The sequence below is a fragment of the Chiloscyllium plagiosum genome, unplaced genomic scaffold (assembly GCF_037043375.1).
Source record: "Chiloscyllium plagiosum isolate Xiang-an unplaced genomic scaffold, Cpla_swu_hap1 HiC_scaffold_6, whole genome shotgun sequence".
In the NCBI taxonomy this organism is placed as follows: domain Eukaryota; kingdom Metazoa; phylum Chordata; class Chondrichthyes; order Orectolobiformes; family Hemiscylliidae; genus Chiloscyllium; species Chiloscyllium plagiosum.
The window spans coordinates 28725868-28753765 of record NW_028270144.1 but is presented as its reverse complement, the minus strand read 5'-3'; the positions used below and the strand labels follow the sequence as shown (position 1 = coordinate 28753765).

The window sequence follows — 27898 nt, the reverse complement described above, 5'->3', positions numbered from 1 at the left end:
ATCCGGAGGGAAAGGATGTATATGTATTTGGAAAGGCAAGGGGGATTAGGGATAGTCAACATAACTTTGTGCATGGGAAATCATGTCTCATAAACTTGATTGAGTTTTTTGAAGAAGTAACAAAGAGGATTATGAGGGCAGAGTGGTGAACGTGATATATTTGGACTTCAGTAAGGTGTTTGACAAGGTTTCCCGTGGGAGACTGGTTAGCAAGCTTATATCTCATGGAATATAGAGAGAACTAGCCATTTGGATACAGAACTGGCTTAAAGGTAGAAGACAGAGTGTGGTGTTGGAGGGTTGTTTTTCAGACTGGAGGTCTGTGACCAGTGGAGTGCCACAAGGATCGGTGCTGGGTCCTCTACTTTTTGTCATTTACATAAATGATTTGGATGCGAGCATAAGAGGTACAGTTAGTAAGTTTGCAGATGACACCAAAATTGGAGGTGCAGTGGACAGCAAAGAAGTTTACCTCAGATTACAATGGGATCTTGATCAGATGGGCCAATGGGCTGAGAAGTGGCAGATGGAGCTAATTTAGATAAATGTGAGGCGCTGCATTTTGGGAAACAAATCTTAGCAGGACTTGTACACTTAATGGTAAGGTCCTGGAGAGTGTTACTGAACAAAGAGACCTTGGAGTGCTGGTTCATATCTCCTTGAAAGTGGAGTCGCAGGTTGGTAGGATAGTGGTCAGAGCATTGAGTACAGGAGTTGGGACGTCATGTTGCAGCTGTACGAGACACTGGTTAGGCCACTTTTGGAACATTGCGTGCAAATCTGGTATCCTTCCTATCGGAAGGATGTTGTGCAACTTGAAAGGGTTCAGAAAAGATTTACAAGGACGTTGCCAGGATTGGAGGATTTGAGCTATAGAGAGAGGCTGCAGAGGCTGGGGCTGTTTTTCCTGGAGCGTCGGAGGTTAAGAGGTGACCTTATAGAGGTTTATAAAATCATGAGGGGCATGGATAGGGTAAATAGACAAAGTTGTTTCCCTGGGGTGGGGGAGTCCAGAACTAGAGGGCATAGGTTTAGGGTGAGAAGGGAAAGATATAAAAGAGACCTAAGGGGCAACTTTTTCACGCAGAGGGTGGAACGTGTATGGAATGAGCTGCTAGAGGAAGTGGTGGAGGCTGGTATGATTGCATCTGGATGGGTATGTGAATAGTGAGGGTTTGGAGGAATATAGGTCGGGTTCTGACAGGTGAGACTAGATTGAGTTGGGATATCTGGTCGGCATGGACGAGTTGGATCGAAGGGTCTGTTTCCGTGCTGTACATCTCTATGACTCTGTGATTAATTAATGTTCACATTGAATTAGTTTTTCTTGAAATTGTAAACAGTTGATTTTTGAATAAGAGTTCAACTTCCACTGCGGCAGCTTGAAAATTTAAATTTAGTTTTAAAAAATTTCGAAGTAAAATGATAGCAGTACAAATTGCCATAAAGCTGTTGGATTGATGTAAAAAACCCAACAGGGTCAGTGTCGTATTTCAAGAGAGTGTAAGTGGATATTATGTTGTCCAGTATTCCAAGCTAAGTTTCACAGAAGAGCAGTTCGTAAAAATCAATGTACAAAGACTTGGAGGCAACCTTGCGATATTAGTTGGAAAGGAGTTGCGAGATCGAAGACAGGCACTAGAGTTAAAGCATATATTTTTGATTAGCAGGGATACGTAACAAGATACAGCTTTTCATAATATTCATCAACGCATTGCATAAAGGAGGGGTCTTGTGGCAGAGTTGCAGTGCCCCTATCTCTGGATCAGGAGGTCCAGGTTCAAGTCTCACCTGCTGCAGCTACGTAATTATATCTCTGAACAGGCTGAATAGAAAACATCTGGATCAAGGAATAGACAGCTTTAAACCAAGCTTTGATTACACTAAGTTGAGGTGGAGTAAGTATTGAAGATGGGAGAAGCATGTTATAAAAGGGGTCAGATTAGTTGAGTGGGCACAGCTGTGACAAATGATAAACCAGGTTATAGTCCAACAGGTCCTTCATCAGGTGGTTGTGGGAGTGACGCTCTGAAAGCTAGTGTGCTTCCAATTAAACCTGTTGGACTATAACCTGCTGTTGTGTGATTTTTAACTTTGTCCACCCCAGTCCATCACCGGCATCTCCAAATTGTTTTAATTTGGAGTTTATTTGGATAAATAGGTGATCATTAAAGAAAATAAATGCATATTTTCCAAATACTGAGAAACAAGGACTAAATAATCTGAGTGTCCATGTAAATAAATCACTAAAGTTTAGTGTGGACAGACTTAATCTAAATGAATGGTGCAACTGACTTCAGAGGTAAGGGTAAAGTAGTCCACTCCTGGTTTATGTTCTTGTCCAGGCTTTTCCAAGCTGTGGGTCATGAGCTCCAAAGCAGCAATGGCTACCATGGAACAATGACTGAGGGTAAAAGTTATGCAGCACCTTTATCACCTGAGTATTTTTAAAACTGGCATGGCATAATCTGCTGAACTTAGAGAATGCTATTTTGAAAAACCTTGAGAAGTAGGTGCTCTTTTGTATTTAAAACTCTGAGAATTAAACAGCCCCCTCTTCACTCTCTCAGCTCTCCCCCCAGTGCCACTGTTGCAACTCTCTCAGGTAGCACACCATCTACCAGTTATTGCCTCTAATCTTCCCCCATAACTAAAATGAAGCATCAAATTGTGGTCATGACGGGAAAACGTTTGAGAAGTATGTTTTGATTATACGCAGAATTAAAGATATTTTTATGCACATTCTTCAAAAACATGACAAAAGCGCATCAGCCAGTACAAATGGATTCAAACTCAAACCTTGAAAATGTTAGTTTTATTCTAGCCACACTGCCATCAATATGCATGCTGTTATTTTTCTTACTCTAGTTGTTCAGCACAAGAGGAACATAAATAATTTGAAGAATCTCACAGTAATTAAAAGTATAATTTACAGATATCTTTGTATATGATTTTTATACTAATAGCTTATACTATTTATAAATTCCAGTGTACCAAAGACAAATTTCAAAAACCTTGAATATGTTTTTATCGAGTATGTGGGTAGAATATTCTTTGTTGACTGTTTCTGAAGAGTTATTTTCAATGAAGATTACAAGTTCTTATCAAATCTGTCACAGTAGCACTGTTTTGTGCCTGTCAAACTGTTGGAAGTAAATATGTTTAACTATTGTAGAATGTATTTCAATTGCTTCTGTAATGGCTAAATTTGCAGGTGCGCATATTACTTGTTAAATGAAGGTACCGCATCTTACAATTACAATAAAATGTTTTGATAGGAATGGCACTTACAGATACCCTGTACATTGCCCTAACATCCAATGTGTTTAACATAGAAAATCCCACTAAACTTCCACATCAGGTACATGCTTAAAAAATAATCCGGTCACTGCCTATTGTTCTTCCAACAGCATAAATAGCCATTCGTACATGATCATTTCTTACTATAGCTCAATTTCTTTGTTCAATCAGTTATAATTATATAATTAGTCCAAGTGAACATTAACTTACTAAATTCTCTTGTTTTCCATGGGTTGGTACATCTGTTATGCCAGCAGCTTGCAAATCATTGGAACTCGTGTCGCATTTTCCCCCACTGAAATTAACTCATTTCAATCTTTCGTTCCATTCTGACTTAGAAACAGCTTTTGAAAACCCCCAAAAAATAACAGTAACCAATTGCCTTTCCTACTTCTTATGTCTTTATGTCCTGCCAAATGTAAGATAATTTGAAAACAAATACCTCTCGTTGGTTCAAGAGTTTCTCTAGATCTGCTGCCATTTGGTTTTTCATGCGAAGTAAAGCAGCTTTCTCTCTATTTGATTGACTGAAAAAAAAAGCAGGTACATATTTGAGCATAGTAAGGACCACATGTTTTATTTAATAAAGGCTTTTTCCCACTTGGAATACTTAAGTTGAATAAACAATTATTTCACAGTATTTACAAACATACTACAACTTTTAAGATTAATGCATAATCATGGGCTTCAAATAAATTACTCACAAAGCTTATTTTGATGAAAAAAACGCAACTGAAAAATGACAATTATATAACTGAAAAATGAGATACCAGGTCAGCTGAAAAGATGTACTTGGGGGTTAGGTTTAATTATACACAATTATACAGTGAAGCTGGTATTAAACGTAACTAAATCACACAGGGAACAAGTAGCTACTGCTAAAGTTTAGCAGAGCCAATTTCTAGTAATGGCATTTAATAAGTCATGTTTGGTGGTCAGAATGGTGCAGAAACACCTCGAGATATTTTTACGGTGAACTGTGCTGTTCAAGATTTGTCATTCGCTATGTGCCAACAACACTTGTCATCTGCTGTTTGCAATTGATCCAATTCTCACCTTGAAGCACGGAATGAAAACCAGATTTTCTGGCAGTATTGAAAAGCAGCAGAAATATTTGCTGGTTTCAGAGCTTTCAGGCTCTGAGGTAGTAGGTTGCCACGTTCACACTTAAGACTAACTAGGTGATCCACAGAAGTTTGTACTCTGCTCAGATCTTAATTGGGTTGGAAACAGGAAGTAAGTTCCACCATCAGCATCACTACCTGTCAAGCAAAGACCTAGGGGCACGAGGCTAAGAGGAAGAGACTCTTGCTCACGATATCATCATCTCTGTGTCTGTTTAAAGAGCAATTGCTTTGTGCTTCCTTTCTGGCAAAATCTCCAAGTGTTTTGCGTATGTAAAGCAGCCGCTGTTCCATACTTCACTGTGGATTTAATAGGAATAATTGGCACAAGAGCATAAATGACATGGAAACATCATGCTAAGTTGGTAAAAGGTCATGTACTTGAATCCACCTGGAAATCTGTGTCTCACACTTGCATTTCCATGCTATTTTGTGTTTAGAATTAGCTCAGTGTATTTAATAGTTCAGAAGAAGCGCTCAAGATCTACCAACAATTTAGGTCCCCATTTTGCTGTTTTTCCATTAATTTGAATTAGGTTGAAGGAGTGCACTACTACTGTATTCCCAATACTCCATGGGTCACAAATTAAATAGAACTACTTTTCCCAATTATCAAGATGACCAATTAAATGCCTTATCCATATCAGGTTTTAAACAAGATGCAACAACCAGGTTTCTTAAATATATTTATTGCTTTACTTTCAAAATAAATTTATTCAATTATGAAGCATTAATTAGTTAACATACGTAGTCAGTAATATACAAGTATGAATGCTGATTCCTCTAAATATTCCCAAAATACACACAACCACACAAACTTACTCTTCAGAAAAAAAGAGATAATTTCTCAGTTTTTCTTGAAAAGAAAATAATAAAGCATATAATGTTCCAGAGTTTGTTGTTCTGAAATTTTCGTACCTGTCTCAAGAGTCTTGAAGACACAACTTGTTTAAGAAATACAAGCTTGAGATATTCCCTCAAACACACTTTCAAAAGAGCTAACAGGTTTCATGCTGAACTCAGCAAGAGGGTTTAAGTTCAGAAACTGGAAAAATCACCGAAGAAGCTTGTTCTTAGCAAGCTTTCCTCCAACTGATTCCAATAAAACAAGAATCTCTCTAAGGAGAAAGTGAGGTCTGCAGATGCTGGAGATCAGAGATGGAAATGTGTTGCTGGAATACAATTTTTCCAAACAACATATTAGAAAAAGTATGAGTGCAGCTTAGTATGATACAAGAGCTCTCAACCACACATTGCACATGCCTGCTACAAAGTCTTGGCAATATCTTGATCACCACTTGTTAAGTTCACTTCCAAGCCACACAACAACTTGATATGGAACTGTTGGTGGAATCTTTCCAATTTGAACAAGGTGGGCATTGGCAAGTGAGTTGGGAAATTAGGATGAATTTAAAAGAAATGAGATTTGCAAAAATAGTCCTATTATGCAACCAAGTTTTGAACAGTAAGATGAGAACTTCAGCAATGAATGATGAGAAGCTTTTTTCCATCCATTGTACACATTAGCATGCCATTATTATCTGATTTTGCCTCAATGACAAGTCATATCCAATCCTCCTACCTGCCGGACAGAAACTACAAAGCGACTATTCCCAACATGAAAGTCAGAGTGGGTACCAAGTGGCTATAGCTCACTGCTTGCCTGTCTGGGCTGCCACCTTAAACTGCAGTTACCAAACATCTCAGGACTTATCCACAGAGGTTGGCATAAGACCAATGCCAGACTCACCGCACTTCAATACTGCACTATGGAATGCATTGGCACCTTTTATTGTAATGCTGTGGCCAGGATATTTTGCACCCAGGGACAAGCACCCATTTCACAGAGTGGACCAGGATGCACCTCAGGGTTTTTCACTTGCTGTCTTAGCAAGCATTCTCTTTGTGCTCATTTGGATGCTCATTGAATCTCTGCTTTGTCTTACCTAGATTATCTTTTTCTGTGTTGTCCCCTCAGCCAGAGTTTAAATGCTGACAGTATCACTGTCTTGCCTTGCTATTTAACACAGACAGAACGCCCTTCCTGAAGAAGGGCTAATGCCTGAAACGTCGATTCTCCTGTTCCCTAGATGCTGCCTGACCTGCTGCGCTTTTCCAGCAACACATTTCCATCTCAAGAATCTCTCTAAGCCAGTCACTCTTCAAAACAACCCCAATAGGCTCTACAGCAAAACAAGCAACTATCACATCATGTGAATTTACAAAAATTAGAAGAAATCTGTCCACAGTCACCTTGGAATGAACTTTTCAAAAGAAACCACTCTAGCTATTTTTACAAAGCTTGAAATAAATATTTTTTTTCTGAAATCCTTCTAAACATAAGATCTCTAAACAATATCAAATATGATGCATCTTTTAACATTGAGTAAGATCTGAAGAAAGTGTGAAAATGCAACATGGGAAGTTTCTGTTTCCTTGACAGTTTTCGTGGTAATAGTACAACCTGCTGAGTGTGGAAACGGATCACCTGGGACTACGTAACAACTTTGTGATGGCAAGAGAAGATAAGATCGAAAGCAAGAGATGAGTTATGAACTTCTGCAAGAAGCATCTTCTCTGAGGATTTTTTCAGCCAACAGGGTTTCAAATATATTAGATTTCAAATCTTGTCTGACAGGGATTGACAACTGATGCCAAAACAGGGAATACTTCTGTTAGACGATACACCTTGGAGCTACCAAAATAAACTGTTGCTGAGGATGGTTATCCTCATACTTATTGCCTGGTTCTTTGAGAATGGTTCACAAATATCCAAACTGTTAAGACTGTCAGAGGCTATATCAGATAAGTTATTGTGAAGGCAATGAAAGTCTGTGTCACATAAATTTAGAAATGCTTTGTTAATTGTAAACATTAAATCTAGTCCAAAAAGACCTAAATCTTGCTTAGTGCTGCACAAGATTTTTTTAAAACTTAATTCAGGCTCAGGTCACATGTAAAATTTATTCACCACCTCAAGCTCCAGGTCATTATCTATTTTTATGTTGCATTATAGACAGACACTTTAAATTAACTCAATATTGTTACTGATGATTTGTAGATATTCTGACTGAGGCCTGGTGATAGTCCTGGCTAACAAATTCCAATTTAAATTCAAGTTCAACTAAGGTTCAATCTTAGTAAAACAGATTCAAAGCTGAACTAAGTTTCAGATATGGCTGCAAGATATAAAAGAAAGTTACTGTTTCATAATGCAAAAATGTTCAAAAGTACAAGATGTGGCTGACAGATACGAAGATGGACTCCTTTTATCACCACTTGAGTTACATGGTCAATCAGCAACAGGATAGGATAGGACAAAGGCAAAGCTAGAAAATATGCATTAACTAAGCCCTCAAAAAATTTGACAATCAATGCAAAACATTGTCGTTTTGGTGTATGTGCAAGGAGTGTTCAATATTGAAATTTGGTAAGTTGACCTTAAGTTATATTAGCCGTGGCAATGTTTATTGGGTAGATAAGGTGAACAAATGCTTTAGTAGGAAAGCCAGCTCGTTCTGTTAGATAGGTACAACAAAATCATTGCAAAAAGATGAATATTTTGAATAACACAAATGCAGGTCGAATCATAAATTTGGTGGTACTGTTTGGGATTATAACAGTATTTACATTCCAAATTGTTGCATTCAACATGACTTTAAACATATTCTTTAACTGCAGTATTCTTTTCTGATTTTTGATTGACATCTGCAGTCCAGTTACATGGGACTAACCTTATGTCCTGTCTGCCTTAACTGGCTTTGGCTGTTTTGAGCTCTGGCTTCTCATGTTTCCTGCAGAGTCCCTCAATGATGCTTTGTTGGTTCCTTTGTCTTGATTATAATGTCTAAAGACCATAGTATGAGCCCTAACGGGCATATTAATGGCAGTCCAGATCTATTTCCATCACTTTCCTTCATTTTACAATCATTTTGTGTCTGCAGACTGCCTGTCATTGACAGTGGATGATAACAGTTTCTCCAGCTCAACTTGGAGTAGAGCTAAGGGACTCTGTCCCTTTGTCATTTTCTCAGGCTGCATTACGCTGTGGAGAACTTTTGTGTTTGATTCAATCCTAAGCTCAGATGTAAATCTCACCTCCCACCCAATACTAGAAAACGTTATTTCCATGTCTGCACCATCACCTACATCATTGTCACTACCACCAAATCCTGTATCCACACAGCTATCAATTATAAACTGGATTTCTGGAATTCGTCATCCATTGCCAACGTGATTCAACATAAGCTCATGGAAAAATTATAAAAAGGAATTAACATCTTGATGGATTTAGGAACTGCACGAGAAAGCGAGGACTGCAGATACAGGAGATCAGAGTCGAAAAGTGTGGTGCTGAAAAGCACAGCAGGATGCTGCCTGACCTGCTGCACTTTTCCTGCACCACACTTTTTGACTAGGTTCAACTGCAGAATGTTTGAAAAGCCAAATACAATTTTTCCAAACAACATATTAGAAAAAGTATGAGTGCAGCTTAGTATGATACAAGAGCTCTCAACCACACATTGCACATGCCTGCTACAAAGCCTTGGCAATATCTTGATCACCACTTGTTAAGTTCACTTCCAAGCCACACAACAACTTGATATGGAACTGTTGGTGGAATCTTTCCAATTTGAACAAGGTGGGCATTGGCAAGTGAGTTGGGAAACTAGGATGAATTTAAAAGAAATGAGATTTGCAAAAATAGTCCTATTATGCAACCAAGTTTTGAACAGTAAGATGAGAACTTCAGCAATGAATGATGAGAAGCTTTTTTGCATCCATTGTACACATTAGCATGCCATTATTATCTGATTTTGCCTCAATGACAAGTCATATCCAATCCTCCTACCTGCCGGACAGAAACTACAAAGCGACTATTCCCAACATGAAAGTCAGAGTGGGTACCAAGTGGCTATAGCTCACTGCTTGCCTGTCTGGGCTGCCACCTTAAACTGCAGTTACCAAACATCTCAGGACCTATCCACAGAGGTTGGCATAAGACCAATACCAGACTCACCGCACTTCAATACTGCACTATGGAATGCATTGGCACCTTTTATTGTAATGCTGTGGCCAGGATATTTTGCACCCAGGGACAAGCACCCATTTCACAGAGTGGACCTGGATGCACCTCAGGGTTTTTCACTTGCTGTCTTAGCAAGCATTCTCTTTGTGCTCATTTGGATGCTCATTGAATCTCTGCTTTGTCTTACCTAGATTATCTTTTTCTGTGTTGTCCCCTCAGCCAGAGTTTAAATGCTGACAGTATCACTGTCTTGCCTTGCTATTTAACACAGACAGAATGCCAGGCAGCCTGTAATGGTTGTCAGCAGTCATGTTTCTCCTGTGGAAATGTTTTCGTAAGGCACCATGCTCTGTTAATGCCATATCTGCACCATATGCTAGCAATGCTCAAGACCAGAACACCAGATGTGTATCAACCAAATGGTCCTGCTTCAAAGTCTAAGGGGAGTATTCCTCAGCCAAGTCCAGGGGTCCTGGCACACTAAGTGAAAGGCGGAGGTGTTCAGGGTCAGGGGTTCCGTCCTGCTATAGTCTTCTTAATGAATGTGCACTTGCATAGAAATGTCAGCTAAGCCACCTACCTGCACTGAGAAATGTTTATTTTTGTTTCCCATCCCACTATGTGTATGATGAAGGGCAACCTCTGGCTGACAGTACTTGACAGGGTGCACAACTGGCCTTTAAACAGTGCCAGCAGCGGGAATCACAGGCAGTCTTATCAGTGGTTAGTATTAATGCCTTTGGCAAGACAAAAGATAATATGAGGCAAGTGTCATAGAGGCATGGTGCATAAGTACTGAGGCAAGAATAGATTTCAGGGACTAAGTCGTGAGGAGAGATTTTGCAAATTAGGCATGTTTTCTCTCAATTTAGAAGGTAATGGGGCGATCTGATCAAAGTCTTCAAGATAGCAGGAAAAGACAGGGTAGATAAAGATAAACTACTTCCACTGATTTGAGATTCTAGAACTGGGGACACATAGTCTTAAAATCAGGACTAAATCATTGAGGAGAGATGTTAGGAAGAATTTCTACACACAAAGGATGATAGAGATTAAGAATTCTCTTCTACAGATGGCACTTGATGCTAAATTAGTTGTTAACTTTAAATATGAGATAGATAAATTTTTTGTTCAGCAAAGGTGTTAAGGCAAAGGAGCCAAAGGCAAGTGCATGAAGTTTGGCCATTGATCAGTTATGATCTCATTGAATGGTGGAACAGGTTCGAGAGTCTGACTGGTATACTACTATTCCTACGCTCCTATCTCACTAAAGACAAATTATGCTCCTCTTAGAAGAGAATTCCTGTGCCTTTTGCCAATGTAATTTATGTAGTAGCAACTTTCTGCACATTTTACTCAGCTTCCCACAGCTGAATGAGTTGACAGTAAATCAGAGAGAAATTCAACATGGTCCATGGATATTAAAGGTGAAAATTAGTTTGCATTTTTCTAAGCATCAAATGTTTATAACACAGAAATGAGCCATTTGTCCCTGCAGGCATATACAAATGTTTCTGCTTTACCAAAGCCTACATATATCTTACTTCAACTAGCCCATCAATCTATCATTCTATTTATTTCTTCCCCATCTTGAATTCATCTTTGCTATTTAACCCAACCATACGATAGCAAGCTCCACATTCTAATCAATCCTTGGGTAAAGAAGTTTCGGCCAAATTCCTTTTTGCATTTAGTAGTGGTCTTCTTAGATATGTGGCCTCTAGTTCTGTTCTTGCCTGCAAGTGGAAACATCATCTTCTTGTGTATTCTATCAAATGATTGAACAGATTTAAAGATCTCCAACACATTGCCCTCAAAACTTTAATTTCTGGAGGAAGAAACAGTCCAGCTTGTTTTCTTTTCCGATAAATATAACCTCAGTTAAGCTAATAGTTGTTGATATTTACCATATTTCATTCTCCAGTTGTGAAAGTTTTTCTTTATAGGTCTGAATCTGAGTGTCTCTCTGGCGTACTGTCTCAATAAGATAGCTGTAAGGTTGCTGTGCTTGATTAATCAAGGTGTTGGCATTTGCAAGCTGGAGAAAGAAGACAAATATCTTGTGATAATTACTAACAATCTTATTGTGTAACACTTGAAATATTCACAAAATCAGTCACTAATTGTGCAATAGCTTCGAACATAAACTTGAAATAATTATAAATTAATGTTTTTGGAAGGGACAAAAAAGAAATGGTGAATTGCTTGATGACGTTTTAAAGCAACAAAGACAATGGAATGAATACTAGCACCAGTGATTTCATGGATTCTAATGGATATAACTGTTAGTTAGTGGTTATTAAAACTGAGTTTTCAATTCATTTAATCAATTAACATTAAGTATTTAGACTCATTTGTGGTCTAACAAAGGATTATTTACAATGCCTATAAAATATTCTGTTTAACTAACACTCAAAGAAGTGGCAAGTAATACACTTAAAGGATTTAATTTATATACATTGCTAATGCACTACAAGATTCACAAAACAGTCCTTATCAAATCATACCAACTGCCCTCTCACCAATACTTAACTTATTATCTTTGTCCCAAAGGTAACAGGACTAGGTTTATATGGAAACATACATGGTACGTGTGTCAAAAAAAATCTAGATATTACAAGACCAGGAAAAAAAATAAAACTGATAATGAACAAGAATCTAACAGCATATAAAATGCACTTACAACAAACACAATTTGTGGATTATCATGTCTCTATTATTTCTACAAATTGATTCCTGAGCCTCTTGGCAAATGCTGGAGGGGTTTATGATCATTTTCAGACTACTGATCCTAGTCATAAGAGTCATATAGCTTAGTAACAGACCTCTGGCCTACTTCGTCCATGCTGACCAGACATCCCAATCTGACCAAGTCATATTTGCCAGCATTTGACCCAATCTCTCTAAACGTCCATTCACACAAATGTCAGATGTCTGGTTTGCAATTGCACTTAAACGTGTCCTACTCATATCCCTATCCAGATGCCTTTTAAATGTTGTAAGTGTGCCTTCTCCAACACTTCCTCTGGCAGCTCATTCCATATACACATTTGGGGTTACAAGTTGCTGCAAGTGCAAACCAGACATCTGACATTTGTCTGAATGGACAAGCAACTGTAGATCTCCTTAACAAATTGGATTGAAGGATTGAAAAATTAATTTTTCTGTGTGAAAAATTTACCCCTCTGTCCACTCTCACCTTGAACCAATGCAATCTTTTCGACCCCTCCCACCCGAGGAAAAAGACCTTGGCTATTCACCCTATCCATGCCCCTCATGATTTTATAAACCTCTATAAGGTCACCCCTCAGCCTCTGATGCTCCAGGGAAAATAGCTCCAGCCTATCTAGTCACAGATTCACAGAGATGTACAGCACGGAAATAGACTCTTCGGTCCAACCTGTCCATGCCGACCAGATATCCCAACCCAATCTAGTCCCACCTGCCAGCACCTGGCCCATATCCCTCCAAACCCTTCCTATTAATCACTTCCTCTGGCAGCTCATTCCATACGTACCACCCTCTGTGTGAAAAGGTTGCCCCTTAGGTCTCTTTTATATCTTTCCCCTCTCACCTTAAACCTATGCCCTTTACTTCTGGACTCCCTGACCGCAGGGAAAAGACTTTGCCTATTTACCCTATCCATGCCCCTCATAATTTTGTAAACCACTTTAAGGTTACCCCTCAGCCTCTGATGCTCCAGGGAAAACAGCCCCAGCCTGTTCAGCTTCACCCTATAGCTCAAATCCTCCAAACCTGGCAATATCCTTGTAAGTCTTTTCTGAACCCTTTCAAGTTTCACAACATCTTTCCGATAGGAAGGAGACCAGGACTGCACGCAATATTCCAACAGTAGCCTAACCAATGACCTGTACAGCCGCAATATGACCTCCCAACTTCTGTACTCAATACTCTGACCAATAAAGGAAAGCACACCAAATGCCTTCTTCACTATCCTATCTACCTGCAACTCCAGTTTCAAGGAGCTATGAACCTGCACTCCAAGGTCTCTTTGTTCAGCAACACTCTCCAGGACCTTATCATTAAGTGTATAAGTCCTGCTAAGATTTGTTTTCCCAAAATGCATCACCTCGCATTTATCTGAATTAAACTCCATATGCCACTTCTCAACCCATTGGCCCATCTGGTCCAGATCCTGTTGTAATCTGAGGTAACCTTCTTCGCTGTCCACTACACCTCCAATTTTGGTGTCATCTGCAAACTTACTAACTGTACCTCTTATGCTTGCATCCAAATCATTTATGTAAATGATAAAAAGAAGAGGACCAAGCACCGATCCTTGTGGCACTCCACTGCTCACAGGCCTCCAGTGTGAAAAACAACCCTCCACCACCACCCTGTCTTCTACCTTTGAGCCAGTTCTGTATCCAAATGTCTAGTTCTCCCTGTATTCCATGAGACCTAACCTTGTTAATCAGTCTCCCATGGGGAACCTTGTCGAATGCCTTACTGAAGTCCATATAGATCACATCTACTGCTCTGCCCTCATCAATCCTCTTTGTTACTTCCTCAAAAAACTCAATCAAGTTTGTGAGACATGATTTCCCACGCACAAAACCATGGTAACTATCCTGAATCAGTCCTTGCCTTTCCAAATACATGTACATCCTGTCCCTCAGGATTCCCTCCAACAACTTGCCCACCACTGAGGTCAGGCTCACTGGTCTATAGTTCCCTGGCTTGTCCTTACCACTCTTCTTAAACAGTGGCACCATGTTTGCCAACCTCCAGTCTTCCGGCACCTCACCTGTGACTATCAATGATACAGCTATCTCAGCAAGAGGCCCAGCAATCATTTCCCTAGCTTCCCACAGAGTTCTTGGGTACACCTGATCATGTCCTGGGGATTTATCCACCTTTACCCACTTCTCCCTATCCAGTGCTGGCAACATCCTCGTAAATCTTTTCTGCATCCTCTCAAGCCATGGGGTATTTTCCACATCTAGCCATATATGGTACCGGTTAAGGATTGCTTGAGATGGTTCTCTGCCACAAAGTCTCCATTGTCTTGGGCCTAACTAGATTTTATAAATATCAAGTCTATGACAAACATACTAAGTTATAAGGGAACAAGTTGAATATTCGTGCAGTTTCTGCAGTACTCAAATTGAAATGTCTTTGCAATTATTAAAACAGAATTTTTGAATAAATTATATTGTTGGGGGCAAAAGGAAATAGTAGATACACCATCTTAAGCGTATCTACAGAATTGACAATGTTCTTAGTTTGGAAGGTTTGGGCCTTAACAGCAATAAGTGGAACTATATTTGGTCAGGAATAATTACTAGGACCTGCGAGAGCTTGTACTAATACATCAGGTTTCTCTTAACATGAGAATAGAATTCCTCATCTCCAACCACAGTTAACAGGTGACATCAGTAAAAGGGTTGAGCCAGTGTAACATGAGCATTAAATAGAGATGTGACAAATTAAACCCAGTTCCATACTTTTTCTAAATTTGTCAAAAATTTTAACATCACTGTTTAAAAGCTATGCTGGAGCACCAACCTCAACCTCTATCCATCCGTGCAGTGTTCACTGCTCTACGCCTCAAAAATCACCCAACACAGGGTGATTTCAAGGCTCTCTGTGGCTTAGAGATTTACCCAATTTACATAATTGCTCAGTCACTAATCATCAAAGTCCTATGGGTGAAACCTCAGTTTAAGTTTACTGTCAAATAATGGTAATGATGCAGAAAAGTAATTCCGCACAAAGAAAGATGCATGATCAAACATGATATTCAAAGGTTCTCAGTTGAGATTCCCCACTTCACAATGACTCAACAAATAAGGCATCTCACTGTCTACCTCATAACTGAAATGCATTGAATGGTGAAAATTTGCAATACTTACATGGTGGATACAATTTAAACTCTCAACAAGTAGTCATGAGATCTAAGTGTCCTTTTAATCCTGTGATGTTTTAATTACTCATTCAATAGTCCTAGCACGAAACACTTGCCATTACAAGTGTGGAGTCTCATTCCTCCTGGTTTTAATTGAAACTTTTTTTTAAAATGATAAAATGTACAATTAAATTCTTTTCAAGCTTTTCCTTCACCTATTTTTCCCCTTGCTCAATCTAATCTTTTCCCTCTTCATTTCTCCTTTTGTATTTCAAGTTTTTATTTTGAATTCATTCACTCCACACATTTGTAATCTTTAAGCTGTTAACTTCACAATCCTTTAATCTAATTTATTAAGGAGATCCACAGTTGCTTGTCCATTCACACAAATGCCAGATGTCTGGTTTGCACTTGCAGCAACTTGCAACATTAAATTTTAAATCTGTCATATCTTGTTTTTTTTTCATTTCTATAACAAATTTTCAGACTGAACCAGATTAAATTTTTTACATTCTGATTTCCATTCCTTACCTGGTACCAATTAAAGGTGAACAACTTCCCACATGCTATTTCAAACATCAAGTTGAAAAGACAATTGCTAGAAGCCAATAAGGGACTTGTTAAACCCAGTCAACTCAACAAAAAACAGCCTTCAAGTCAATAACTAAATGCTACACTGTCAGAATTTGCTAGGTTCACTGGATGGTAATTTATAGCTAAATTGTCAAAGTCACTCTGTAATACATATTGAGAAAGTTGAGCAACACACATAATCGATGCATAACACCAAAAGACTGTCAGTCAGATGTACTGACTTGTCATTTCTATCCCTGTAAATTAGATGATTGTAATAGACATCACAATTACATCAATTGCTACTGTGAGGATAAAAATTATTCCGCAGTGTAACATGACCAGCTATGTCTGGCTGAATATAGCTGAATATGATAAAATAGTTTTTGCTCTTTAATTGTTTTATGATAAATTATCCCAAAGCTGACCCTTTAAAAGCGGGCCTAATATTGCTTAACTTGAAATAATATTTATTTTTACTTGCCTATTGGATCCAGTTTACCTATTCACTTAACTATTGCAAGAGAACACTTCCACCACCCAATTTCTAGCCTCCCCTCTACACCAGACCACATGTGCCACAATTCCAGCTTCCAATTAGCTCTCCTGATGGTTCTCACAAAGTTTAGGCCTCCAATCTGATTCAGAGAATCATAGAATCCCTACAGTGTGGGAACAGGCCTTTGGCCCAATAAGTCCACATCACACCTCCGAAGAGTGTTCACCTCCACCAAATTTCTCTCAAGCCTCCAATCTTCCATCCATACCTTCATAACTGGTAGCCTTTCAGATCCCTCCATTCCTTTCTATTTTCTGCCTGGGTCCCCAGAAAATTAACCGGCTCTCTGGATTAATAGTCTAGTGATAATACCACAGCACCAATGCTGCCCAATAACTTATATTGTTCCTTCATTGCAAGTCATTTCCACCTTGAATAGCTTCTATCCCCATTCTATCCTCTATCACTTCATTCCCTTGGTGCTAATGCAAATAATTTCAGCTATGTCACGCTGTAAGTCGGAAGTTCTGGTCTGACAAGAATTTCTGTCTCTTGACATATAGCAATGGATCCCTTACACTAATGGTAGGACTGGAGGAATGGTACTAAGGCAAACAGCCTGGTCTGTTTTGCATTTGGTAGCAAACATTAACCAGATCACAGAAATGTAAATGTTCATGTGAAATGTTGAAGGTAATTTGACCTCTGGCTATTTTTAATGATGTTTGTAAATTTCACATTCCGCAAAACATGTTTCGCTACATGTGCAGTTTTTAGATGCCTTTTAAAAAATTAATAATGCAGCCAATTTTTAATAAATTCTGAAAATGATCAGTACCTTTTCACAAACCTTTGGCAAACATAGAAATTGCCTCTGCTAATCTTAGTTTACATCTAAATCTAGATGATTAAATCCAGCCTAATTTGCCCTCTCTTGTTTATAATTGAAAGATCAGAAACAGTAATTTTAAGAATTTTCTTTCCTAAATTTCTTTTGAAGTTAAATCATTGAGTAACAAAAATACTGTGAAAATTTTAATTCAATTCAAAAAATTCTTGTTTATGGCAAACCTCAAGAGAATTTAAAATGTTATTTGTGTTTCATTTGTGAATGTTTGGCTCCATGGCAGCAACCGAGGAGCAGGAGAATCGATGTTTCAGGCATAAGCCCTTCTTCAGGAATGAAGAAGGGCTTATGCCCGAAACGTCAATCCTCCTGCTCCTCGGATGCTGCCTGGCCTGCTGCGCTTTTCTAGCACCAAACTTTTCAACTCTGGTCTCCAGCATCTGCAGTCCTCACTTTCTCCCAATGTTTGGCTCCATTCAGAGAATGGCATCATGAATGTGTAAATGCATCTTTTACATATGATTATGTTGAAAGATTATTCCAGAGTTTAATTTTTGACATTTTATAATTCAGTTAATGACACATATTAATTTGAGGTACACATTTAAGCTTTTGATGTTTCATAACAGAGAGTTCCTGAAAAATGCAAGATTTAGAGCATTTCTGTTTTTCAGTATTAGGGCTCTGCATCGTCCCATTCCCTGCAGTACTACTTGCTGATGACTAGTTTTGCTGCATGCCTTTCTAAAGTATATGTATCCCTTCCAAATCATCTTGGATTATGATCAAATGGGACTTTTGTTATTCTTACTCTATTAGTTCAGCATGGTCTGCTGGGACAGAATGATTGAGATCATGTGAAAGGACCAAACATGTTTAAAACTGTTGGCAAAACTTAAAAAATGCATAAAATCTATCATTTTTATGTTCAGCTTAAAGTAGTATGACACATTTGGATGAGTATTTTTGCACCAGTTCCCTACTTGGAAAATTCAAAATATGCATATTTTTAGAATTCTACAACACTGATGATTCTAAAAAAAAACACATAACTGCGGATGCTGGAAATCAGAAACAAAAACACAAAATTACTGGAAAAACTCAGCAGATCTGTCACCATCTGTGGAGTGAAAGCAGAGTTAATGTTTCAGGTTCAGTTTCCCTTCCTGAGAATTGATGGTTCTCAAGTTGTGCAACTAGCTATATGTAATTAACAGCTTCAACAATTAAACACAAATCAAAAACAGCAAATTCCAACCCCTGGTAAATTACCAGGTCAGTAATTTTACCACTTGAATTCATAGCAGTTCTGTTTGTTTGCCCTTGATCTGTAAAATACTTGGGAACAATGTTTTCCTTCATGCTCTGTAAGTTACCCTGAGGTATGAATTCTTAATATTTAGCTATATGTATGAAACACAAGCATTAGAGTCAGCAATTTTGGGAGAATGGATGTAACAAAGGTAGGGAAAAGATTTCTCATGGCTCATTAGTTCAACAGATATGTCAACAGCTAACTGTAAGGAATCAACAAATATCAAGGAAGTGAAGAAGCAGGAAAATAATATTCGGTCAGATATGAAAGATTAGAAAAAACATGTGGAAATAAAATTCAAATCTTACCTACTGAACAGCTGTTCTGAAGAAAATTTCTCAATATGCTATTTTACCAACATCACTTTGGCACTACGATATAAACAGTTTTATTAAAAATGTAAGCTCCCTCATTATAATCAATTATCACCCCTGTTGGGGTCAATAGCCATTCTGAAAACTGAAATTAAGCTGGAACAGTTGTATTAAAAATCAGCAGTTGCAGAAATAACCTATGTATGTATGTAAGTTAGCTCGCTGAGCTTGAAGGTTTTTCAGATGTTTCGTCACCATAATAGGTAACATAATCAGTGAGAGTCTCACTGTTACCTAGTATGGTGACAAAACATCTGAAAACAAACCTTCAAGCTCAGTGAGCTAACTTACATACTTATCATCAATCTGAGCTACAAATCTCATCAAAAATCGATAACCTATGTATGTTTAATTTGCAAATATTATAATAAAGCTTTTACTTAGTACAACCATCATCTGAACTTGGAAACGGTAAATGCATAATAAATAGCTGAAATTTCCTTTTAATTTAAAACTGCCTTGCAGGAATACAACTTGCAGTTAGTTCAGCCAGCAAGTTAGAAAATCACATACATATCATGCCAAAGGAAGCAACTGATCAAAGATAATAGTCTCTGAACCAATTTTTCTCTACAGTTAATAAAACAGAAATTCAAGACACAGGAACTGGTCAATATTTGAAGTATTTGAGCACTTGCTTTTTAACTAAATCTTGGTGAAATTCAGTTCCAATTTCTTACAACATGAACTGCTTCATTTACATTTTCATCAGAAACCAAAATTTAGCATTGCAGAGCTGTACTTAAATATGAGTTTCCTGGGAATCAGTTTCAGTGATTCAGACCCATTCTTCAGATACTGAAGCAATCCACATCCGCATTAGAAAGACCTTGACAATACTCAGGCTTGGACTGATAAGTGGCAAATACCACACAAGGGCCAGACAATGAGAATCTCCAAGTTCAGCAAATTCAACCATCATCCCTTAACATTCAATGGCACTGCCATCACTGAATCCACCACTATCAACATCATGGGGATTACCATTGATATGAAACTGAACTGCCAAATACAAACTGAGTGCTGGGAATTCTGCAATGGGTAACTCACCTCTTCTCAAAAGACCATCATCTGGAAAGCACAAGTCAGAAGTGTGATGAAATACTCTCCATAATCCTACAAGAGTTCAGCTTCAGGAAGTGAATTTAGAACAAAGAAGCCCACTTGATTAGTACCACATCTAACAGTTGCAACATTCACTTCCTCTACAAAATGCACTTAAGTAACTCACTAAATTCTTTAGATCACACATCCCAAATTTAACCTCTATTATCTAAAAGGACAAGTGCAGCAGACGAATGGGAACCTGAAAGTATCCCTCCACATAGAAAACAGAACATTACAGTACAGTACAGACCCTTTGGTCCTCAATGTTGCGCCAACCTGTGAAACCAATCTGAAGCCCATCTAACTGACATTATTCCATTACAATACGTTTATCCACACATCATATATTAACTATTACCGCATTCCTTCACTTGCTGTGTCAAAATTCTGTGATTCTCTTCCGAACAGTTATGCCTAGACTGTATGGATTGCAGTGATTCAAAGCAGCAAACTATCTTTTCCTGGGCAGTTACGGATGGGCAATAAATACTGGTTGTGCCAGCAAAGTCCACTTCTTCGAATGAATTAAAAATAAATGATACACACTCTCAGCATTGAGAGTGTGCATGAATGGCTCCACATGGACAGAAAAATGTTGCATTTGCCTGAATTCAACATCTATATTTTTCATTTTCAGAAGTGAAAGTGTGAATCTAGTTTCTGCAGTTATATAGATCTGTCTAATAATGGCAGTAACTTCAATGAAACAGCTCAAATAATTTTAGTTTTAAAAATATTGAAGAAACAATAGCAACTCATGCACAAATGAAATCTAGGCTGGTAGTGTAGGTAATTATGTATGAACTAGCACCTTTCTTAGTAAAGCTCATCATTACTGGGGAGGGCAACTCACCTTTGATGTTGCCAGAGGACAGAAAATCTAATGCTCTTCTTCCACTTTAATTATATCTAATAGAAATATAAACAGAGCGAAATTTCTAAGCTTCTGAACTAGTTTTACATCGACCATGACTTCAATCTGGTGCCGTTTCCTCTTTTTTGCATGATGTCTGGATATGACTGACATTTGCACAGATATATTCCATTTTCACTGGAGATGGGATCACTTATGGAAAGTGGCTGCCATGACAACAGTAAAATCTAAATTTCTGATTGAGACATTGTGTACTTGGTTAGCATAGTTTGGATCTTACTGAAATCTGGTGGACCTCCTCTGATAACCAGGTAAGAACGCTCTTGCAATTCATAGCAATTTCTTTCAGTTATTTCCATAGCCGTGGCCTCATCAGCTCATGTCAGCCCATCACCTTTCATGTCAGCCTATCACCTTTGCTCAAAAGCTTGGCTGGATCTGATTGTTTGTTTAGATCTCTGGTAAGTCATCTCAAGGATTGATTTCAAAGTTTGAACCATGCGCAGAGTCGGAAGTCACATGACACCAGGTTATAGTCCAACAGGTTTATTTGGAATCACAAGCTTTTGGAGCACTGATCCTTCATCTCACCTGATGAAGCAGCAGTGCTCTGAAATCTTGTGATTTCAAATAAACCTGGTGTACTATAATCTGGTGTCATATGACTTCTGACTTTGTCCACCCAGTCCAATACCAGCATCTCCAAATCATTACATATGCAGAGTGATAGAGGAGTTTTCTGACTTCAAGAATGTATCTGCGGCAGAATTACTTGGCAACTGCTTAGTTTCAAAGAATCTCATTTATACTTGTCCCTAATTCAAGTCCAGCATCACTCTAATTTCAGAACAGTCTATCAGACTGGGATCTCTGAAACAACACTGGCAAGACGTCACCTCAAAACCATCTGGTTCCATCATAGTGAGAAAAATATTTACTTCATCTCTTACTTTATTTAAGATAATAGATGAGTAAATGTCCCACACGAGGGCAACATGCAGGTCATAGTCTCTAATCTGTCCCGTTGATTGAGCTATCCAATTGACCCCACTCTCCTACTTTATCTCTGTTGCCCTGCATTTTATCTCTTTTGAAAGTTATGATAAAACAGTTGCGAGATTACATCATATTTGCAAGTTTAGATTTCAAATAAGTAGCATATGATTGTTGGTTACTTTTATGAAGGGTTTAAAAAAATATAGTCAGAATCATGACCTAATTCAGTATATGTTATACAGCATGTGACTACAAGCCCCCTGGATTGATAAGAAGATTGATTGTGTGGGGAGGAAGTAAACATTGAAAGGCATTAGCTTACTTTTGATTTTGAGTATTCAAGAACTGATTTTAGTATAGAAAAACAGAGGTCAAAACCTCTTGGGGCAGCTTTGAAGGATAACCATCTGGAGTCAGAAACAAGTACAACTCATGTAGAAAGAAATATAGGACAGTTAAGGGAAAATACAACTACCCAAATGTAAAAGGTAGATGTTTGAAACTGGCAAAACAACAATGTTTAGTTATTTGACTCACTGCAAAGGGATGATGCTGGGGAATGGATGAGACTATTTTTGATATGTGTTTTACGATTTTGTAAATGGCGCTCTATATTGAGACACCTTGTTTTTTGTGCAATAGTTTTCTTTATTGTTGAAGACAACTTGTAGCCTTGTGTTCCTATGTTTCGGTGAATGACCACCATGCTCAATAAAACAAAATTATCAAGCCAGATTTCATTCTGACGTGACTTCTTCAGTAGTAATTATAACAATACCACAAAAGAATAGAACTTCAACTTTTAGATCTAGTCTATCCTTTTCCATCACCATTTTAAAACTAATAAAATTATGGTCACTGCCCCCAAAGTGCTCCCCCACTGACACCTCAGATATCTGCCCTGCCTTACTTCCCAAGAGTAGGTCAAGTTTTGCACCTTTTCTGGTAGGCACATTCACATTCTGAATCAGAAAATTTTTTTGTACACACTTAACAAATTCCTCTCCATCTAAACCCTTAACACTACGGTAGTCCCAGTCTATGTTTGGAAAGTTAAAATCCCCTACCGTGACAATCCTATTATTCTTACAGATAACTGAAATCCCCTGACAAACCTGTTTCTGCTGACTATTAAGGGGTCGATAGTACAATCCCAGTAAGGTGATCATCCCTTTCTTTTCTCAGTTCCACCCAATTAACTTCCCTGGATGTATTCCCAGGAATATCTTCCCTAAGTACAGCAGGAAGAGAGAAATCAGGAGGGGAAAAAGGGGACATGAGATAACTTCGGCAAATAGGGTTAAGGAGAATCTAAAGTGATTTTATAAATACATTAAGGACAAAAGGACAACTAGGGAGAGAATAGGGCCCCTCAAAGATCAGCAACGCAGATCCTATGGGGAGGATGTCCTATGTGTGAGGCCGCAAGAGATGAGGGAGGATACTAAATGAGTATTTTGCATCAATGTTTATTGTGGACAAGGACATTGAAGATATAGATTGTGGGAAATAGAGGCGACATCTTGAAAAATGTCCATATTACAGAGGTGGTGGTGCTAAATGCCTTGAATGCATAAAAGTGGATAAATCCCCAGGACCTGAGGAGGTGTACTCTAGAACTACTGGGAAGCGAAGAAAGTGATTGCCAGGCCCCTTGCTGAGATATCTGTATCATCAATAGTCACAGGTAAGGTGCCAGAAGACTGGAGGTTGGCTAACTTGGTGCCATTATTTAAGAAAGGTGGTAACGAAAAGCCAGGGAACCATAGACTGATGGGCCTGACATCGGTGGTGGCTAAGTTGTTGGAGGGAATCCTGAAGGACAGGATTTACATATATTTGGAAAGGCAAGGACTGATTAGGGATAGTCAGCATGGCTTTGTATGTGGGAAATCATGTCCCACAATATTAATTGAGTTTTTTGAAGAAGCAACAAAGAGGACTGATGAGGGCAGAGTGGTAGACGTGATTCAAATGGACTTCAGTAAGGCATTCGACAAGGTTCCTCATGGGAGGCTGGTTAGCAAGGTTAGATCTCATGGAGTACAGAGAGAACTAGCCATTTGGATATAGTACTGGCTCAAAGGTAGAAAACAGAGGGTGATGTTGGAGGGTTGCTTTTCAGACTGTAGGCCTGTGATCACCGCCATGCCACAAGGATCAATGCAGGGTCCACTGCTTATCATCATACATATAAATGGTTTGGATGTGAACATAGTTGGTAAGTTTGGAGGTGTACTGGACAGTGAAGAAGGTTACCTCAGAGCACAACGGGATCTTGATCAGATGGGCCAATGGGCTGAGGAGTGGCATATGGAGTTTAATTTCAATAAATGTGAGGTGCTGTATTTTGGAAAAGCAAATCAGAGTAGGACTTACACACTTAATGGTAAGGTCCTTGGGAGTGAAGCTGAACAAAGAGAACAAAGAGAGCATTTAAAAGGCATGTGGATGGGTGTATGAATAGGAAGGGTTTCGAGGGATGTGGGCCAAAAGCTGGAAAATGGGACTAAACTGGGTTAGGCTATCTGGGTGGCATGGATGATTTGCACCGAAGGGTCTGTTTCCGTGCTGTACAACTCTATGACTCTATAATCAAGGTTCACTATCATTTCAGGTTGCATGGTTCCGGGCACTGAAATTTATTTATAAAATAACAAAAAAAAGTCTCTTTCCCCACCCTTGGTTTTCTTGCAAAGTATCATAACCATACATATTTAGCCACCTTTGCCAAATAGCAGTGTTTTATTGAAAATAACCAATTCCAACATATTTTACTGAGCATTGTGTTTATACGCTGTTACTCTACATTTACCATCTTCAATGTAGTTTCTTTAATGGATGATAAATTCTTTAGTCATCAAAATACAAAGGAAAACTACACCTAAAGTCTTCTTAACTTATTCATCAAAGACCACAATGTGCACTGTCACAGTTTAAACTGTAGAACTCCTAGCCTTCTCTCATAGCCACAGCATTTATATGACTCAGCCAGTTCAGTTTCTGGTCAATGATAACCTCTTGTATATTGATAATTTGGAAATGAGCAACGATAATGCCAGTAAACAAGAGGCGATGGTTAGATTTTGGCTTGTTGGAGATAATCATTGCCTGACACTTGTGTGCTGCAAATGTGACTTGCCAGTTATCAGCCCAAACATGGACATTGTCCAGGCCCCTTACTGTATATTAACATGGGCTTCTTTAGTTTCTAAAGTGTCATGAAAATTGCAGCTCAATTTCTGTAAACAAATATTCAAAGATGGAGGGAAGATCCTTGCAACAAATGGGAAGTACTTTGAACAGAAACATGCTTTCCTTTGAAGTAAAATGCATTAATAGTGGTTGAATTCTATTAGTGATTTCTCACATTCATGGCTGGTATAGACAGATGTCTAGTCTTTCAGGGAACCAAGAAAATGGGGAATGGGCTAAAAAGTGGAGTTGGTACTCAATGATGGAGCAATCTTGATAGGCCATATGATCTATTCCTCCCCTTACCTTCTTGTATCATGATATCAAATGTTAACAGTGGAGGATTTAAATGAGCATGCCGGGATTATTCTAACTGTGACATGTTAATTTGGGGAATATTTAACAACTCTCACATCTATAACAATATTAATTACACACATGATACACGACAAAAAAATCATTTTAAAATTTGTACTTGATGAGTTAAATGATTATATTTTGGGAAGTAAACTAAAACATATTGTATTCACGGTATTAGAACAGAAATAGTAAATTTAGTCTAACAAAAAAAAGCAAAATACTGTGGATGCTGAAAATCTGAAAAAGAAATGGAGAATCTTGGAAGAACACAGCAGGTCTGGCAAGCTTTGAGGCAAATATGATTGTTCTTCAACACCGATTCTATTGTACATGAATTATAACAAATTTTAAAGAGGAACTGTGTAGAGATTTGCAAACCAAATTTAAGGTTGTAAATTAACTGACATTGGTGTATTAGTTTGTTGAAATAAAGACTTTAATAGAGCTCTCATAGCAGGCAAAAAGTGGTTCAGAATCTACAAGATAACTATATTTCAGTGTATCCTGCAAAATAATAAATCCAGGAGGACAGTATCAAGCTGCCAATATATAAATCTCAGAACAAAGTCTAAAGAAACACAGACAATGTGTATATGTCCACAGCTATAAATGACATTGAAAGCTGGTAAGTTTTTAAATAAATGCATATTTCTGAGCTTGTCAAAACTTGCTTATTATTTCAAGCAAATACCTTTTTGACTATTAGCTTCATATAAAAAAAAATATGTATGACTGAGGAGGATAATTAAAGGAGGAGGGGTAGTGGAGGCAGAAAGAAAAAGAATCAGGGGCCCACAAGCCAGGAACGAGGACCAGAACTCAGTATATCTCCCTTGGGTCTAGACCACTGAATGCAATGCAGGAGGAAGTGTTGATTCAATGTGATGGATGTTTAATATTGGTTGCCAAAAAAGAGGGTTATTCTATGCTAAGTGTTGAGCTTATGTGGGCTGAACTGCATTTGTATAGTTTGGAACTATCACCTACCACCACCTAATACCATTTCTGGTTGTGGACAGATATGTAATCTATCAGGCTGATGTTTGGATTAAAATGTAATGGGTAAATGAACAGTATACAAAAAGCAAAGTTAAAACATTATGATTCAAGCCTGTATTATTACTGGACAAATCAAACTGCAGACTTAAAGCTGGCTTGATGGATTTTTAAAAATTTAAATTAGATAGTTTTATGGTGAAAAACCATCACATAATGCTAATTTTAATCATTAAATAAAAGCTCTATTATGCAAAAGAAATTTAGGAAAAATAGAGTATATCATGTCATCGAGGAGAAAGTGAGGTCTGCAGATGCTGGAGATCAGAGATGGAAATGTGTTGCTGGAAAAGCGCAGCAGGTCAGGCAGCATCTAGGGAACAGGAGAATCGACGTTTCGGGCATTAGCCCTTCTTTCCTGAAGAAGGGCTAATGCCCGAAACGTCGATTCTCCTGTTCCCTAGATGCTGCCTGACCTGCTGCGCTTTTCCAGCAACACATTTCCATCTCTATATCATGTCATCACCATATAAAACAATTTGAAATATTTCAAAACACATGGTAAAATACAATCCCATCTATCCCAACATCACTTTACAATAGCCAAACTCTTGCGTTCCTTTCTATATTTCATCTATAGATTTGACTTATCTGTTCCTTTTGATTCCTGCTCTTAACAGTTTGATAGTCTTTGCCTTGATTAGTCACATAACTGAGCTTAAACTTTCTTAGCTTCAAATAACCCCTTCAGTGTTTTACCCAAACCCTTCTGTTGTGGAACTTTTAAACAAAACTCTAACACTGAGGTAATCTATTTCCTATTTATTCCAAACTAACTCCTTTTTCCAGGGGAAACTATTTCTTACATCTAACTTCAACTAGGACTGTGAATGGAAGCCAAAAGCGTTATAAGCTGCGAACTTGTTGCCTAAGGAAAAATAAAATCTGCGAAGCCAAAAGCAAACTAATAGTTTTCAATGTTTACTTGCCCCATTGTAGAAATCTCACAATGCAAATAAATTCCCATTTTCAATCCAGGAACTTGCAGTCTCTTTCACTCTGTTTATTAAAATGTAACACAGCTCCATAAAGTCTGACAAGATTCAATTCCTTACAGTGTGGAAATAGGCCCTTCAGCCCAACCAGTCCACACTGACCCTCTGAAGAGTAACCCACCCAGACCCATTTCCTTCTGACAAATGCACCTAACACTATGGACAATTTAGCATGGCCGATTCACCTGACCTGCACATCTTTGAACCGTGGGAGGAAACCGAATCACCTGGAGGAAACCCATGAAGACACGGGGAGAATGTGCAAACTTCACACAGACAGTTACTCGAGGTCGGAATCAAACCTGGGACCCTGCTGCTGTGAGGCGGCAGCAGTGCTAACCACTGAGCCACTGTGCTCCCCCCCGCCAAAACCTCCAAAAACGCT

At 38.4% G+C, this 27898-nt stretch overlaps 1 protein-coding gene across 2 annotated transcripts in view; it reads right to left on the bottom strand.

Moving 5' to 3' along the window:
• pibf1 (progesterone immunomodulatory binding factor 1) overlaps positions 1-27898 on the bottom strand; it is a 134673-nt gene that overhangs the window by 14215 nt on the left and 92560 nt on the right. For both annotated transcript variants that reach the window (XM_043691368.2, XM_087987943.1), the window contains exons 15-16: positions 11361-11491; positions 3743-3827 (exon numbers count right to left, since the gene is read on the bottom strand). In XM_043691368.2, the coding sequence (XP_043547303.2) occupies positions 3743-3827; positions 11361-11491 (216 nt within the window). The remainder of the gene's footprint in view (positions 1-3742; positions 3828-11360; positions 11492-27898) is intronic.